Genomic DNA, 19282 nt, shown 5'->3' with positions numbered 1-19282 from the left:
GATCACTAGTCATAAATCTTTTTTTTTGTTAGAGTGGGAACAAAAAGCTTGTGTTAGGATGCAAAAAACTTGCATTGGATAATCAATAACCCTATCCACAAGAGCGACAGTGAGCATTTGACATGTATGGAGTTTTTTTAGAGTTAGTAGGCTCCATGCACCCTCGAAATGGACATGGGTCCTCCACACCTAAAGGTGTCAGAGGCAGATGAAGAGACCTTGTTTAGCGAGAGGTCCCAAAGCCAGCATGCAACAAGCCATCCTCTACCAGTGGGGCTGTAATGGAGATGACATTCCACATGGACGTGTAGACATGGTAGGACTTCAATTAACATGCAGACCACCTTTGCTGATCAATTGTAGGCACCCCAACATGTTTCTAGCTCAAGGCTACCAATGATGGCAGACACTTGAGACAAATGTGAATGGTATCGGGAGAGACTTCGAGCCAAAGTTTGGTGTGTGTGTGTGTGTGTGTGTGTGTGTGTGTGTGGTACACGACGACTGATGCCTACCCATGTGAGAAAGGGGCAGACATTTGGGCGTTGAACTAAGTGGACACTCGACAAAAGAAAACTTAGGGGGAAGACGTTATCCTATTGGGAGCACACCGGTTGTGAGGGAGGGGTGGGGGTTGAGCACGTGGGTCTTGGCTGCCCACGCTCATGGACGCTCTTAATATTCATGCACACGATAGCCATGTCAACTTAAGCCCCTTTTCTCACGTGGGTTGGCACCAATGTGTAAGAGTGTGTTCTTGCAATTCACCAAGATGGGAAATACGCTGAGATTTGGCAAGGCTTGCTTCGTTCCCCCATCCAATTGTGCTAACAGCTTGCGGCATTGCGTTGAAGATGGACAAAACCCATCTCCACTCAGGCATTGTCGTGCTGCATGACAGCATATCTGTTATGCAACTTGTCTACAAGACATAGTCTTCGCTCTAGCTTCAGTCTGCGCACAAACAGCCGATGGCATGTGGGGCCCGAAAGCTTCAAAGGCTGAGGAGTGTGCTACGTGGGCACGGGTGCCATGTGAGGCCACTCACCGCCTGGAAGGGGGCAAATATGCGAGCTCGGCATATTGCGGGGGACGAAGTTCTAAACAACCTCCATGCGATCCAATGCCCATCCATCCATCCATACATACATACATCATGGTCTAGGCTAGTGCAAACTATCTTCCATGGTAGGGAGAGCACATGAATGTAGTGAATTGGCACTCTGGCATGGGCTTTGGAATGAGTTTGCCGAGATTGCTCACACAGAAACGATGGCCAATTACGTTGTTGATTGGTAGGCGTTGAATCAGCGAGAGCAATGATTCTTTACCCTCCAAGATTGCAAGATCGTTGCTAAACTTTAGTTGCGACACAATCTTCTCGACTTTGGGCTCCTTGCCTTTCAACAACTCGAGCTGTGCCTTCTGACTCTGCATTTTGTCTGTCCTTAATGCGGTTTATTCGGGACCCATGATGACATCTTCGCACATTCTGGTCTGCGATAAATCGAAGCTCAATCCCCAGCCGCGTCGAGTTTTTTCTCCTTGTTGTTTAGAATGGAATCTGCTTGTGTGCTCCAAGAGATCGGAGCTCGCCCCGTCCATTCTAATTGCGCGGGCCCAGCTGCATGCGAGCATCAGACAAGAAGGTGAGTGCTTGCCCCCATCAACTACAGCTTACTTTATCAGATACACGTCAATTTTATGTTTCGCTTAGAGAAAACAACTCTCAATTGTTCCCTCCTGCAGATACGACAAATGCAACCCAAGAATTATGGACCAAGATTTCTAATGATTCTTCAGAGGGGCGATATAAAACATGGAATACGGTGAATGGCTGAACTTAATGAGCCAAAAGCGTGTTGATTCTCGTCCTGGAATCAAGTTGGCCTAATCATGATCCCCCTAAATTGTTCATTTTTAAAATTCACTTGAGGATCATTGGTTGTCACAGAGAAACACAAGATATTCCGAGCTTGTGAACAGCACCACACTGGAAACCTTGTGGAGTGGTAATCCTGCTTGGGTGGGAGGAAAACAAGTTGAAGCTTACCTTAATGGGGGACTTCCAGCAGAATACTCACGAGATTGTGGAGCTCTCAGGTTTCCATTGCACACATTTTTCAATCATGTAAATATAGGCATTTATCAAACTAGATATTGCAGCTCGTAGTGGCCCAGGTCCATGGTATGGAAGGATTGAACGGATCTGTTAGAAACTTATGTGAAGATAACAATTTAGAATTGTTGCCTCAATGATGCAGGTCAGAGACTGATGGTTTTTCCGGGCCTTCTGTGTCTTGCAGAGCCATCTGTAAACTATGTGAGGAGGGACAGCTCAATGATGTACTTGAGGTTGTACACCATACGGATCAGCAAGGAACTTGTGTTGCCAGCACAGTCTTATTGGATCTTGTGCAGAGATGTATCAATGAGAAAGACATCACAACAGGAAGAAAAATATATTGCCTTATTGTGGGAAGTGGACTTGAATCAGATGCCTTTCTAGGGAGCCACTTGATTCGCATGTTTGAGTTGTTTGAGAGTTTGTTGGAGGCCAGGCAAGTCTTTAGCAAACTACTCAAACCAAATGTCTTTTCATGGAGTGCGATCATTTCTGCACATGTCAAGCTTGGTCAGAAAGAGCAAGCTATCAAACTGTATCATGAAATGCACAGCTCTAACATAGAACCTGATGGGCATGTTTTTGTTGCAGTCCTTAAAGCATGTGCCACAACAAGAGCCTTACTGCAGGGTAAGATGATTCATGCCCATATTGTTGAAAGTGGTTTTGGGTCACATGTATTTGTGTGCAATACTCTTATCAGTATGTATGTCAAATGTGGGAGCTTGGAGAATGGGCGCTTCGTGTTTGTCAGGTTGCCAAAGCGAGATGTGGTTACATGGAGTGCATTAATTGCAGGTTATGCACAGCAAGGTTGTGGTATTGATGGTCTCCAGCTTCTCCAGCAAATGCAACAGGAGGGAGTGGTGCCAAACCAAGTCACTTTTGTTTGCATTCTGAAAGCGTGTTCCAACATTGCAAACTTAGAGCAGGGCAAACAGATCCACTTTCACATCGTTGAAAGTGGGTTTGAATCTGATATATATGTGGGCAATAGTCTTATTGACATGTACTGCAAATGCGAAGACCTGAGAAAAGCACGCATGCTGTTTGACAGGCTGCCAAATCGAGATGTAGCTACATGGAATGCCATGATCTCAGGCTATGGTCAGCTGGAACAAAGTCAGGAGGCTTTCCAACTACTGCAGCAGATGCAGCAAGAGGGCATAGAACTGGACAAGGTCACATTTCTCTGCAGTCTGAAAGTATGCTCAAATATAGCAGCTTTAGAATGGGGAAAGGGAATACACTTATTCATAATTGAAAGTGGGTTTGAATTAGACATGTTGGTCGGCAACACCCTTATAGATATGTATGGAAAATGTGGAAGCCTTGCTGATGCAAACATGGTGTTTGACAGATTGCCAGAGCGAGATGTTGTCACATGGAGTGGGTTGATTGCAGGGTATGCCTTGCATGGGCATGCTCAAGAGGTTCTTCATCTTTTCTATCAGATGCAAGAGGAGGGCATGAAGCCAAACTTTATAACATTTATTTGCATTGTAAAAGCATGTTCCAATATAGCAGATCCAGAAGAGGGCAGACAAATCCATAGCCACATCATTGAAAGTGGATTTGATTCAAATCTTTTTGTTGGTAGTGCACTTATTGACTTCTATGGCAAGAACGGAATACTTAAAGATGCGCGTATGGTGTTTGAAAGGTTACCAGAGCGAGATGTGGCTCTGTGGAATGCCATGATTTCTGTATACATTCAGGAAGGGCAAGTTCAGGTAGCTCTTCGACTTTTCCAGCAAATGCACCAAGAGAGCCTAGATCCAGACCAAATGACTGTTGTGTGCATCCTAAAAGCATGCTCCAGTATTGCAGCCTTGGAGCAAGGCAGGCAAATCCATGGTTACATCTGCGAAATTGGCTTTGAGTCGGATATTTATGTAAAAAACACACTTGTTGATATGTACAGCAAATGCGGGAGCCTTGAGGACGCATGCATTGTTTTTTACAGGATGTTAAATCGAGATGTTGTTACATGGAATGCCATGATTGCAGGATTTGCTCAGCATGGTCATTATGCTCTGGCCTTCCAGTATTTTAATGACATGCAGCAGGTAGGCTTGAAACCCAATGATGTGACATTTATATGTCTTCTCTCAGCATGTGATCATGTGGGGATGGTAGATGAAGGCTGTCTTCACTTTAGGTCAATGATAAATGACAGTGGCATTGCACCTATCCTGCAACACTTTAACTCTCTCATTGACATTTTTGGTCATGCTGGACTGTTTGATGAGGCAGAGGACTTACTCTGTACAATACCATTTCAATCCAATATTGTGGGGTGGACATCTCTGCTGTGTTCCTGCAAAATGCATGGCAATGTGGATCTCGGCAAACGATGCTTTGACCAAGTTGTGAGAATAAACTCAGAGATTGTATCTGTGTACGTGCTTATGTCGAATATTTACTCTAACGCAGGCATGTGGGAGGATGCAGAGAGAATTCGTTACCTAAGAAGAAGTGCAAATCTTTGGAAGAAGCCAGCCAAGGCATTCGTTGAAATTGACTGTGAGGTGCATGAATTTATTGTGGGAGATAAAACACACCCACGCACTGATGATATTTACGGGAAGTTGAAGATGTTAAGTGTGCAAGCGAAGGAGGAAGGATATATGCAAGGGTTGGAATTCATTATTGATCCATTATTGGATACGAACAAGGAAGATGCCTTGTGTGAACACTGTGAAAAATTGGCTCTCGCTTTTGGGCTAATCTGCACACCTCAAGGCACAACCATCCGAATATCAAAGAACCTTCGTGTGTGTGATGGCTGTCACAATGCTACCAAGATAATATCCAAGCTTGAAAGGAGGGAGATTCTAATAATAGATGCATACCGCGTTCACCACTTCAAGGAGGGTGCATGCTGTTGTAATGATTACTATTGATCCAATTGGATTAGGCAAACAAAAAGGACACTAACTTATTTTTCTCCACGTATAAAACTGATGTAATCATCAAATTTCCAAAAACCTTATTCTTAATGGAATGGCTCTTATACAGACGAGAGATGATGCTTCAGTGTCATGGAGCTACAGTAATATGAGTAAACTGATGACTGATGAGACTTGGACGGACTTACACAAGACTCTTGTGAATGTTGTTATAATTTGCCCCTGTAAAGTATGGTAGTCAGGATGAAGAAACTCTCACAAGGAAGAAAGAGAGCCTTTAGGACTGAAATCCTTTGAGGCTGGTCCACTTCAGTCCCATTTCCATGTATTGCGATGGGAAATGGTCTCCAGGAGTCATAGCCCCGGAGGCAACTTGGCAAGCAGCCATTGGAGTGTCAGCTGGTTTCTGAGCAGAAATCACGACTTGGGATTATTCCCCAACCTGGAGCTTTGAGGAAGGTGGAGGATAGAGGTGAATCTGGCAGTGGGGAATGAATGATTTGCAGATATAATGGCTCGAAGGTGGCACTGGAGACAACGATCACGAGCTGTTGATGAAGATAGTGATCCGAAAGCCGAAAAGAGGCCCACACAATGGTGGGCACGATGGCAAAAGAGTGGGAGTTTTCCACCTGGGAAGTTTTTTTATTTGACGGCAGAGATTTCTCCTCCACCGCCCTCGATTCTTTACGTATTCAAGTGTTACTCGTACTTTTTAGCAGCCTTATTGGTGTGCTGGAATTTATCTGTCTTGAGTTGCAACACACTACTCAAAACATGATAGAGTGGATTTGTCTGCAGCATATGCCTTCATCTCCTCCATGACAACAATGCCTCATACCAGAGTTGCATGACCCTCTGATCAAGTCCTTAACCCTCTTCTGGAAGTGAGAATCTCCATTCTACTGTTAGAGTTAGTCATCTCCTACATGTGAGGTGGGAAGCAATGCTCCCAGGTATTGTATGTTCTATCACTCGGCTTTCATTTGCTGTCAGTCCATGAATTATGTATACTTATCACACTGGTAGAGTTCGAGGAAGCTTCCTTCGCCATTAGGGAGCTACCGGCCAGGTTGTCTGGGATGGCATGGTGGACAATGGCATCTACAAGCTCTTGGCTCTCTCTTCTACCACAGGTACCCCTCTCAGTGACTTCACTGGCATTTCAGAAACGGTCACCTGAATGTGGATGTGCTATGGCCAGCCTTCCGAGACCACATGGTGGATGGCTTGCCCGATGTGGGCAGCAAGTAAGGAAGTTGTAGTTGCTACATCTGAGGGAAGCAGCATAGAGAGCCTTTCCGAAGCAGGCTGATAGGTGGGCTTTGAAACCTCCAAAGATGGTTCACAGAGATCTCTGTGGGCCAACGCAAATCCAGGAGCTCTTCAGGCTGAGTGATTTCTTTGAAGCGTGGAAATGCTAGATTCTTCTGGGCCAAGAAATACACCGAGGTGAATCTGCTCAGATCTTCTCTTTGTGGGATATATTTCTCTGTGAACAGGTTACAGGTTGTATGACCTTGTCAAAAGAGACATTGTGGTTAATAGGGACACATGATCTTTGAGGAGCAGGTTCAGCTTTCATGGGCGAGGGCGAGGAGCCATAGGTTCTTCGAGAGCCTGGTGATTATGAGGACCAAAGCATTACCCCTGAGCCTGAGTGAGTACCACAAGATGGTCCAGAAGTTGATGATGAACCCCCACGGTAGGAGGAGGCTCAGGCTTCTCGTAAGTGGTTGATAGAGACTCAGGTGTCTCGTCGTGTTCCTAAGTGGTTGATAGAGACATTGCGAGATTTTGGAGTGATGGATATCCCTCCCGAATGGCTCACGGAGGCGGGGCCATGTATATCGCAGTGAGGTAAAGACAAAGGCCTGGAGAAGACATGATTATGCATTGATGTCTCGGATCCTTCAAGACAAGAAGCCTTCATCGTTCCAAGAAGCTCTCTCTCAAGAGACTTTAGGAGAGCCATGCAGGTGGAGCTTGAGGCCACCATTGAGAAGAATGGGATCTGGGAGCTATTTCCAAGGCCCGTGTTGCAAGACGGGCAATGATAGGTGTCAAGTGGGTCTATCGCCACAACGGTGAGGATGGCTACAATCAGGACAGTTCTATCGGTAGCCTATTATCAACAGTGGCTAATGTATCAGATGGATGTTAAAACGGGTTTTCTAAATGGTGAGGCCTTCTGGATCTCAGGTTCCTAACTCAAAGGGTGTCGTCTATAGCTCAAGGGCAGCCTTCAACATGGAAAACTGTAAACCTATCTCATCTCCCATGGATCCCAACACTAAGCTGTCCAAGACTCATCCCATGAGCAGGTGGATGCAATGTTGTATAAGAAATTGTTGGCTCCTTGATTTGGCTACTCAAAACTAGGGTGGTCGAAAGCTTTCTAGAGGGCTGTTAAGCTCCACTGAAGACGCATCGGGATGTAGGTATGTGGTCAATATCTACGGATTGTGGACTGTTTAACGTTGCAGGGATGGGAGTGAAGCCCAGGATCCAACTATAAGTGATTCGTACTGGAGAGCAGACTTGGACATGATGAGGTCAACAACTGGCTATTGTTTTGCCCTTGGTTCAGCAGCCATTACGTGGAGCAGTAAGAAGCAGCCTATATTGGTTTTGTCATCAACTGAGACCGAGTATCACACTGTGTGTTAAATAGCCTGCGAGGTGGTCTGGCTCCGGAGGCTACTTGGAGAATTGGGGTTGTAGCAGCAGAGAGATGCGACCATCAGCAAGTGTGACAAGCAAAGTTGTATAGTGATTAGGAGGAATCCAGTGTTCCATGCCCAGACAAGCACATCCAGATATAGTACTATTTTTAATTCGTGAAAGGACATTGATGTGGATATATTGTTGGCCTTCTGTTCAACAGAGGACACTCCAGCGGACCTGTTTATCAAGCCTCTGCCACAACAGCTGCTCGGTGAACATTTCAGCTCCCTGGACTGGATTCAACATCCAGGGTTTGAGAGGGGTTATTAGAGTTAGTCATCTCCTGTATGTATATTAGAGAGTGAGGGATGCTATGCGGGTGCACCGACCCAAAGATAGGCGTAGTGTGTTAGTCCTTTCTCACTGTATTTTCTGCAGGTTAGGTGGGAGTCTAGCCATCGCACTATGCTAGAGTTAGTAGCAATGTTACCAGGCCTAGTATGGGCTGGTTTAGAGCCTTGTTATAGGCCACAATATGAGCAAGTAACCAGGCCAGTTCATGGTCAGTTAGAGGCCAACTTGAGACTTGACTAGGACAGGTTAACCTGACCAGATCTAGTCGGTTCAGTCGGTTGGCTAGGTCGGGTCAGTCAGCTGGTTACTAGACCCATTTGGCCAAGTAAGTGCCAAGGCTCCCCCTATAAATAGGGCCCTCTTTTGCCACTCTTGTACAGCACCAATTGTGGAGGTTTCCTTAGCAGTATATGCAGAGCTTTCCCCGACATTTCCTATGCATTCCATCTGTTTTCTTTGATGTTTCAGTTCGTATATTTTCTATCAGTTTCTATTCAAATGTTCGCTGCACTTTCACATTTACAACACACTCACTTATCCTCGAGACATTCATCACCCACCCAATCACTCGATGGAGGTAAGCCTAACTGAGACTCCACACCACACACAGTTAGAACATAACTAGTTTTGACAAATCAATTATATCACAAAAGTGCACACATTAACATTTTTTATTAAATCAAACCAAAACTACAAACATAGCACCCAAACACACCACAGGAAAGCAAAAGGAAGGAAAATAAAACAGACTTTGAAAATGTACCATTGGTTTGCTAACCTTAGCTACCACAAAATTCTCCCTAAAGAAAAGTCAGTGTCCTCCGTGAATGGAGCACCTATTCGAAATAGTAGCTCCTTAAACAAGCCCATTAACACGTGTTTTCAAAAGAACACTAATTAAATCTATGAGTTGTACCAAACTGTTGGACAACATCCGCACAACTTGATATGGTCCCATCCATCTCATCTTCAATTTACTTGGATGCCTAATGTACTGACTGTCATACAACAAAACGAGTTGTTCCTTCTTAGAGGTCTTTCTTTTTATCCTTCAGGTGCTAGTTGTACCACTTTTTATGGTGCCTTTGAATGACCTCTCAAGTTTATAATGCCAAGAGCCTACTTTCCTCCAAGTTATCTCACATAGTCAATCTTTGCTTCACAGAGTTGCTCACATTTATTCTATGATGTATGGCCACGCTTAGAGATTCTAGTTCTAGCTTGATTGGCAATGTTGCTTCCTGTCCATATACCAATATGAATGGAGTGGCCTTGTGGGTTTGTCAGTGAGCCTTTAAAAGAAAACTATAGCATCCTTTGTGTTAAGTTTGTGGGCAGTTTGGTAAGCCCATAAAGCAAGTTGTAGCATCCTATCCCAATTTGTTTGATGTAAATTACAAGTCTTTGTCAATACATCACATTTAACCTTGTTGATCCACTCCATGTACAATTGCACTTTGGGTGATAAGGTGTGGCTTTTCAATGCTTGATACTATACGTAGCACTGAGGATCTTAATGGCCTCATTTAGGAAATGAGTACCTCCAAACCTTACAATGATATTTTCATACAAGAAAACATATCATTTCACTTAATTTTCATTTCCTTGCTCCATCAAATCCCTCGAAGAATTTACCTTGGCTTAAATATCTTGCAATACCAAAGCACCATTCAAGAATTCGCATTTGCCATTAACAATGCATTAGGGAATTTATCAAGAGCAATACTTTTTGGACTATCGTCTCAAATTCTTGACATATGATCAACAATTTAATGGATCTTACCTCGACTTAACACAAAGAAGGGATTACAGATTACCTTGGTAGGCTCAGGATTCAAACCTGAGTGGAGCTCAACAAAAGCTTGGTTGCGAAGGCATCTTGAGTAGTTTCACAGCTTTTGGAATGGGATCAGTTGGTGGAGAACTATGAGGAACATCTTGAGTACTTTTAGAGCTTTTGGAATGGGATCAAGTGGAGAGCTATGAGGAGCAACAACAAGGTACTTTATACACCACATGACCTAGAAATGCTTACAATTCCGTGACTGTAATGGGCAATTTCAAGTTATGAAATTTCTCAATCTTTAGAACACTAGTCACCCCGTTTTGGACGCAATATAACCTAACAACAATCCATATGTCATTGCCAGGATGTAAAATTGAAACTTATGACATTGTCTCAATCACTTTTGTAAGAACTCTAGGTGACACTCTCCGTACTATCCATAGCAAACTCATCAACGTGAAAGATTTCCATGAAATCATGGAGATAGTCCTAAAGTGCATGAGCTACCACACGTTGGAAAGGTAGCAAGGCCGTTGAATAATCCAAATGGCATTACCACTATAGGCAAAAGCTTCTCTTTTGGCTGTATAAGCGGCCTTTGATTGATCGTAAGGATAAAATATGCATTTGGTTGGAACTGCTAAACCCATCCATAAAAGAGTAAAGCTCCTAAATGGACACATTGTCTAATAAAGTATCCATAAATGGAATGGAAAATGATAGTTGTTGGTGCTTGCATTAAGATTTAGACAATCCAGCATACTCGAAGCTCATCACTTTTATTAGGGACAATTACTATAGGCGACACCCATCCACTATTCTCAATAGGGTGGATAAAGCTAGTTGCAAAGAACTTATGTAGTTCTACTTTTACTACTTATAAAAACTTGGGATTTAATGGATATGGGCATTGGCAAACTGGTTTAGTATTTGGCTCCAAATATATATCATACTCACATACATGACATACATTTTTTGGGATGCCTTTAAGATTTGCATAGGACCATGTCAAGACGCCCCTCTATTCTATAATGGGGCTGCATGCGAGTGAACATCCTAGCACCTAATCTAAGGTCCAACATATATAATCATGGGATATGCTTTGGTTCCCAAGTTCATACCTTGTGTATGAGCCAAGAATTTGGGATGTATTTCTAAATTTGTACCAAGTCTCATCTTGAGACTCCTCAAAGTTAGATATCCTATTCTACTGCCTAAGTCAAAATCAACCATTCCTCCCAGGAATCCCTATTTCTCAACATCTTCTATTTCTTACCTACCTTTGTGCGTTTAGGGACCAAGATTGTGAGAGAAGTACTGGCATGGCCCCTAACTTATGTCCCCTAGTTCAAACCTCAATTAGCATGGTAGTTTTGATCTCCATTAGCAACTCTAATCAAGAAAATGCAAAAAGAAAGACTGCTTATATAATTGACCTCTACAACCAAGTGGAGAATTTTCAAATCATCATAGGTAATAACTAGTATAAAATGTATCACAAAATTGGTCAAACCCTTAAAGACCATGAATCATCACTGGCTCATATGCATCATGGTTACACATCCATCAATTGTGATCATAGCCTCTTTATATAGGAAATCCATTAGAAAACCATATCTTTCTACTAAGACAGATTTTGTCAAGGTGATCTAAAGATGGAAACTAAACATCTCAATGAGGTCTAGAATATTGTCACATTCAATCATTGGACCAAAATCAGGAACTGACTCAAACTGACCACCTATAAGTAATGAACAATTAAGGAGCCATAACTCACAAATCTGTGCACCCAAAATTCTATCAATGCAATATCCACATTTGGCACATGTCTAGCTTGTAAAACTGCCAAATTATCATAAATGAAGCAAATGACCATACTAACCCATGTAGGTAAGCAAATGCCTTGCCCTTGATAGAACTCCACCAATGTTAGCCCATAAATATGTTCCATAAATGAAGCAAATGACCATACTAACCCATTTAGGCATGCCCAAAGCTCCTTCAACATACTTGTCCTTATCCAAGGACATGAAGATGTCAATGAGTTGAATGTGACAAGTTCATGTGAGTGAAGGCAATGAAAATGTAGGCAAAACCCACCATTGCAAACCCCTAACATAGGATGCACCTACTTCAAAACCTATGTGTGCACATAAAATAAAAGGATAAATTCATACATTACATAATTGGGCCAATAAGCCACCATCAAACTACACACCACTCCTTTCTAACTAAAAGTAGATACTAGCCCCTACACTTAAGAAACCTCACCTCCACTTTCCACTCACATAGGAAAATAATTATTTGGCATACCTATAGAGATTGCTGTGATAAAACAATGTAACCACATACATACCACCTATGTCTCATAGTAGTGTATCTTGGAGAGGATCATTCTAGCCGCACATTCGTAATACAACTAAGGGTGAACTTGGACCAAGTAACCATTATTCAAAGCCACTCAACTGTAGATCAAAGGTTCATGTGATTTGTAAGGGAAAAGAAATGGATATAACATCCATATCAAAATCAACTCCTATAAGCTTTGTTGGATGTGAACCTCTACTCCTGACTAATAGCAAATTGATATAAATAAGCTTTGTGGGATATGAAACCCTATTTCTAACTCCTGATAAATAGGCATATATCATGATTTAATCCAAGACTAACCAAGAAAATGATAAAGAGGTCTTGTTCAAACAAACATTGGTAGAGGTACTCGTCGACCCAATGTAGTTAGAAGGCCTTCCTAATGAAAAACATGAGATTGTCAAACTTAACCAAAATCCACCTTTGATTGGAAAAGATGCTAAATTATTGGCTCAAGAGTAGAAACCTAAGAGATCCAGTTATCAATTAAAACCAAGGAAAAGAGTACTAGTTTTATATGTATGAGAAAACCTTAATTTCAAGATGTATAATGTTGTTACCTATACCAATGTCAATGCTACAAGCTATATTGAATGGTGAGGACAATATTTTGGGGAATGAGGCATATCATTGATACATTTGCACCATCAAGAATAACAATGATAACCTTGATGATAGCATAATACAATTTCCTCCAAATTTGCATATAAATTGAGGATTAAATCATAGCAGATGCAATAGTCAATGCCAAGTCACTAACATCATGAAATTTGAAACCTATTAAAAATTAGCTCTTAAGATATCAAGTCAAGCCTTTTGAGTGTAAGGGGTGTTATATTCGGTTCCTATGGGAGTGTCTAGAGTAGTCACTTTCTATGATTTCATGTACTTCAAATCGTAGAGGGTCATTCCGTATTTAGTGCTACTAGGGAGACCATGGATATTAAGAGTTGATTGTCAAATATGAGTCTATACTAGAAAATTAATCTTGGGATGAGGTAAGGATCAAATATTGATTGATGCTTATCCCAAAGCACAACTCTCACAATGAATAAAATTCTCTGAGATAGATTACACCTTAACACTAGATGATGATTCAAAATTCACAAGTGGATTTGGTTTGGGGAATGCATATAAAATCTTACAAAATCAGAAGGAAGAGATAATTTTAATGCCCTTGGTGAAAAAGACCCCATAGTAAGAGAAGATGATGCAAGCATCATCAATTCGGGAATTGTTGAAGCAGTGAATAAGATTCAAATAGGTGCACATCTAGACTGTAGTCTATAGGGAAAATCATAGAGCTACTCTCAATCCTGTCTCAACTTTAGTACCTTTCAATAAATTGGGAATTATAAGACATGTTTCCCCATCTTCTTCATTAGGAAGGAAATATATTGTGGCAATTAATAACTTCACTACATGGTCAAAAGCAGTGGCAATTACAAAGGACAGCATTGCTATGGTGGCAAAGTATTTTATGGATCAAATTGTGTCTCGAGACGGTACACCAAGGAAAATAGTCATTGATAGGGGGACACATTTCATGAATGAATGATAGAAGAAGTTTTTGAGAGAATCTCCATGAATGATAGAAGAAGTTATTGAGAGAATCTCCATTGTGCATCAAGTAGCAACCCCCTATAACCCAAAAGCAAATGACCAAGCGAAGAGCACCAACATAGGTTTAGGTACCATTATGTGGAAAACAATTAATGGTGGGACGCTAAGATTGGAATCAAAAAGTTTCATAGGTAGTTATTTGACTTACAAGAAGGGACAAGGTATAGAATGTACTTCCTTGTGTATGCTAGAGAGTGTATATTGCCTATCAAATCAAAGATTCCTATGCTTTGAATAGCATTGAACATAACCTAAGAGAACCTTTGAGCGTGGAATTCTAGTGTATGCATGTGATAGAGAAGTGCTAGAAAATTCGTGTATTTGTCATAGTATAATGCAATACTATCATTTGAAGGACCATATAGGTGGTTAAAGTCGATCGAGATAGTGCTTCTAATAGAAATAGGATATATAATGATGGGAGCCATGATGGGAAACAATTACACCAACAATATGAGCAAGTGGAGGACTCTAATCACGTGACTCAAATTAGCAATCAGAGTTTGAATCACTTATTCAAAATGTCATGGGTGATTCAATACTGATTATTTGACAACTTAGAGGTGCATATCAAATCCTCAATTTAAAAAGAATAATATTGATATAAGGTCAAATCCATCTCACTGAAGTAGTTCACTGAAGCGACTCCATCTTCAATCTCAATTTTTCCTTCTTAGAATGAATTAATTCTAATTGAACCTACATCAGTCATTGAGCATAGTCCTTATGTTAAAGCTCCTCACGTAGGGTCCCCACCCATGTTAAAGCAATTGCTTCGATGACTCTAGCTTCAATCTTAATTTGTCCTTCTTAGCATAAATTGAGTCTCACTTAAACAATTTCTTCAATGACTCCATATTCAATCTCAATTTATCCGACGAGAGAGTTGAAAGGTGGGGGAGCATAGGACTCTTGCTCAAAGGAGGCTAGCCTCAAAGAGATGATATTGCAGATGCTCTCCTTTGGCTAAGGCATCTTCTCTTTGGCATTGGTGGTGGCATTTGAGCTTCATAATTATCCAAGTTGATTTTGATCACATGCCTTGTGGCTTTTGGCACTCTATCTTCCCTTGGACATTGATTTGAACCTATTCTTCTCAACCTATTCTTTTGTGTGCTACTCTCTTTACTAGTCAGTTGTATACAATATTGATTGACTTGTAGAAAGCGTTCGCATTACTTGAGGTTAAATGCCATCCTCTCTGTGACCTAAGAACAAAATGCTATGGTGACCTTCTAGCATCTCAAAGCCTTTTTTTTCCTATAGCCCAAGGGATAAGGCCTATCTTAGTGTATAATTTTAAGAGGTTTAACCTAGAAACAATGTTTGGCATATCCAAAGGACTAGCTTATCTTTGTTTAATATATTCTATAATATTTGGTAAAAACATGCAAAGATGTACTTTAAAATCAAACATGAAATTAGGATGGAGCAGAAACTATGTGAGAAGATAGCCATAAAGAAGTATTTCATGCGTTAGTTAGTCATGGTTCTATAATTCAAGGCTGGGAGGCACTAGGTTTAGCATAACTACAATACTCCAAACCTAGATCATGGTGGTTTTGGACCATGATAATTTGATCCAAGGATTATGCTTACATATTCTATAGTTGAGAGGAGCACTCACAAAGCACCTACCAACTTAGAACATTTTGAGTCCAGTTTCTTGTCACTCACTTAGAGAAATTGCAAAAGAGCATTTTTGGTGATCAATATAAGTGTTGTAGTATAAATGTAATGATGTATCAAATGATGTAATGGAAACATCGCTTGTGTGGTGATTGCAAAGAAACCACTACACATAGGTGAGCGAATAGATAAGCAAGATCAATATATCTTGTGAATCGGGCATGTACCACAAGTCGGATCACACTATGGCTTCTACTGCTACAAGAATTCAAATTCAAAATCGTGGTGAGAAAAGGAGCTCAACATTTCATTGCCGATCACATGTCATGATTAAGGACAGGAGAAGAGCCGGAAGGAATAGAAGATGGCCTACAAGATGCCACATTATTTCAATTAGACCTTGTGCCTGACTGGTGTGCAGACATCATTGGGTACTTAATGGCAAGAAGACCACCTCCAAAAATGAAAGTAGTGGATGCTAGAAAACTAATTCTAAAAGCTACACCCTATCAACTCATTGCAGGACAACTATACAAAATGGGGAAGGACCAGATTTTAAGATGATGTATGATGCCACATGAGATCATGCCAATCCTCAGTGAAGCACATGAAGGCATTGCAAAGTGGACATTTCCAAGGGGAAGTAACAACAATAAAAGTCCTCATAGGATATTGGTGGCCAACACTTTGGGAAGATCCCTATGAATATGTCAAAGGATGTGATGTATGCCAACGGACTACTAAACCACAACACAAGGACTTCAATCCCCTAACAACAATTGTTGCACAAAAACCATTTGAAAAATGGGGGATTGATTTTGTGGGTCCCATCCATCTAGCAACAAAGGGAACATAGGCACGTGCTACATCATTGTGGCCACTGATTACTTTACCAAATGGGCTGAAGCTAAAGCATCACCGAAAGGCAGATGCCAGAAGCACAACAAGGTTCTTGTACAAGAATGTGATTACCCAATTTGGATGTTCCATTAAAATTGTGTCAGATAGAGGCACACATTTTGTCAATGAGGTCATCCAAGAACTCTTGTCTAGCTTTATGGTGATCCACAGAAAAAGCCCCAAGGGAATGGACAAGCCGAATCCAACAACAAAATATTATGCATTGTCCTCACCAAGGTAGTACAACGAAAGCGTTCTGATTGGGCAGAGAAACTAAATGCAGCCTTATGCGCATACCGAACCACACTCAAGGTTAGTACAAGAAATACACCTTTTCAATTGGTGTATGGCCTTGAAGTTGTGGTTCCACTGGAATTTATGATACCCAGTCTACACATAGCAGTACAAGAACGTATGGGAGATCATGCATCGCTGAAAGAAAGACTCTACCAATTAGAGAAGCATATAGAAACCATATTAGTTACCTACTATGCCATGATAACATAAAAATGAAGAAGGAAGGCATGGTTTGACAGAATCTTCAAAGACAAAGACATCAAGGAAGGTGACCTAGTTTTGATGTACAATACCAAAGTCCATAAGGGCAAGCTCAAATTTCTAGGTCAAGAACCTTATAGAGTAAAACAAATGAACCCCATTGGAGCTGTGCTGCTAGAAACACTAGATGGAGTCCAGCTCACAAAAATAATAAATGGGAGCTAACTAAAGCACTACTACATCAACATGCAAGCCATCCCCAACAATAATGAAGATTTGGGAGACAAGTCTTCCATAGTTAAGACTAGATTGTATCATGAGCACTCACTAGCATATATAGGTAGTTTCAATCGATTTCAACCTAGGGCTCAGAGGTGATGACTAAGTGTCCTAAAGCTGCCCTATGATTCCCTTAGCAAATTAAGCATATAGGAGGAATGGCCACCTCACTAGTCATGCATAGCGCACCCACACGTTTCAAGCACCATGAATAAATTGCACAAATAAAGGCCCCAAGAGATACTTGTTTTGATCCACACGCATGCCCCACGCATGGCACCCTCATCACAAAAAGAGTAAAATGCATTAGCCACTCACAAAAGAAACAGGCACTCTTAGCACATGGCACTGTCAAACTGGGACCTGATTCATGTGTGTAATGCCAGGGTGAAGACAATTCAATAAGATGGGAAAAACGCCTACAATGCAATCGACAAAGCGACACCGTGCCAAAAAGCCCAAGCCTCAACCTCAACAGTCCTCCTCAAATCACCAACCTTAAGAAGGGCACGATCCAATATCACCAACTCATAGGTCAGCACAAAAACAACCACAGCTAGTGGTTCTGGACAGTGATACTGATGAGCAAATAAATGCAACATGCCAAGAAGATATGCCACAAAACCTAAGGATCCTAGAGTCAGGAGAAATCGAGGTAGAGCAATTGACTATGTAGGATGCAGGTGCAGCACACCTTGATGACCAAACAAACACAGAGCTAGCAACAGATGAAACAATATAGCTTTTATGGCCACGAGTCTCAACATTCGCCATGTGACCCAATGCTTACAACTTCTTGTAGTCAAAGGGTCTAGGAAGTCTTTTTGAGAAGCTAAAATCCTTCTTACCAACACCTGCTATGACATAATACATTTGTCAATTCATAACATCATATACAAGCAGAGAGTTGGAGAAAGATAAGTATGGCACAGTAACACATAAAGAAAAGCCCTTACAGATCTACCTCAATAGATCCACTATGCAAGAGGCTTTCTCATTTCTAGAGGCACAAGAAGAATATCCAATGATTTCGGATCCCCTATGCAAAGAGGCAGCTAAGTTTTTCGCTGACATTTTCAATCATACAGGAGTGAAAAAAATTATATGTCTAAAAAAACTCTTACACTCCTTTGTAGAGCAAAACAACAAGACTGGCTCAACACATATCCTTGCTGCTAACCAATTATGTATCCACTACACATAATGGCAAAAGCTACATTGCCCATCTATTGGCCATAATAATTGGGGTTGCAATAGAGGAAGAGGAAGACTCTACACCCCTCTCAACACAATATATAGAGGACTTTAAAACATTGATATTATCACCAAAATGGGAATTAAACCCTCCATCCACTCTCAATACAGATAACATGGATGGGCGACAATCCAAATAGATTCCAGAGAATGACAATGTGGAACTCTGCCAAAGAATCCTGCAACTCAGTTCAGTCTTGCTCCCATAACACAAGGACTTGAGTGTGGAAATCCAAGAGAATACCATGCCACATAATGACTTTGCAAGTGATCCACATAGCATGCCTCTCCAAGAATCACAAGTCACCAACATTGACAACTCCACGACTCTCTAGTCATAGACCCCAAATGTCTCTAGTGGCATCATACAATTGATTGTTGTTCAAGAAATAGATCAAAATTCCACATGGGCACATGGGAGTCAACAGTATGTCCAATACAATGGTCATAGCACATTCCAGATCATATAACATTACAGCCAATAGTTGCAACAATGGTCTCAATTATTTGCTACCATGGCATCAGATGAGCAAGAAAGAGAAATGGAAAGGTAGATGCTCCCATCACTCCAAACCAAGTTGCAAAGTGCCAAGACTAAAATTCATAAGGTCAAGGAAAGCATGGCAGAACAAATGCAGCAATAGCTCTTTGCACAAAATGCTCTAGCAGAAAGTAGAAAGGATGCTCAACAAGCCATGGTTTCTCTCTAAGAAAAACACCTAAAGCTATATGATGCCTTGAACAAAAAGGAAGAGGTCGAGTTATCCCTCTCCCAAATGCAAGTGACTTGTGATGATATCAAGAAGGAAATCGTGCACTTAAATGAAAGATTACTACATAAAGGGGATCAACTCCATGCCACAATAGACACAAACAATGAGTTGC

General features: G+C 41.4%; 1 protein-coding gene across 1 annotated transcript; it reads left to right on the top strand.

Moving 5' to 3' along the window:
- Positions 1-1233: 1233 nt before the first annotated feature.
- On the top strand, positions 1234-8435 carry LOC147894457 (putative pentatricopeptide repeat-containing protein At3g15130). The gene is made up of 4 exons (XM_087384798.1): positions 1234-1649; positions 1750-1829; positions 1955-2103; positions 2307-8435. The coding sequence occupies exons 1-4, from the start codon at positions 1472-1474 to the stop codon at positions 5029-5031; spliced, it is 3132 nt and encodes a 1043-aa protein (XP_087240924.1). The 5' UTR covers positions 1234-1471; the 3' UTR covers positions 5032-8435.
- Positions 8436-19282: the final 10847 nt, after the last annotated feature.

Source organism: Dipteris shenzhenensis, chromosome 14 (assembly GCF_047967505.1).
Source record: "Dipteris shenzhenensis isolate YYH24624 ecotype China chromosome 14, Dip_SZ_1.0, whole genome shotgun sequence".
NCBI classification, from domain to species: domain Eukaryota; kingdom Viridiplantae; phylum Streptophyta; class Polypodiopsida; order Gleicheniales; family Dipteridaceae; genus Dipteris; species Dipteris shenzhenensis.
This window is presented reverse-complemented; position numbering and strand designations above follow the sequence as displayed.

Coding starts and splice junctions, on each gene's coding strand:
- LOC147894457 (XM_087384798.1), top strand. CDS start 1,472: ATGATGACATCTTCGCACATTCTGGTCTGCGATAAATCGAAGCTCAAT. Junction 1,650..1,749: donor TGCGAGCATCAGACAAGAAG/GTGAGTGCTTGC, acceptor TCCCTCCTGCAG/ATACGACAAATGCAACCCAA. Junction 1,830..1,954: donor GATATAAAACATGGAATACG/GTGAATGGCTGA, acceptor TGGTTGTCACAG/AGAAACACAAGATATTCCGA.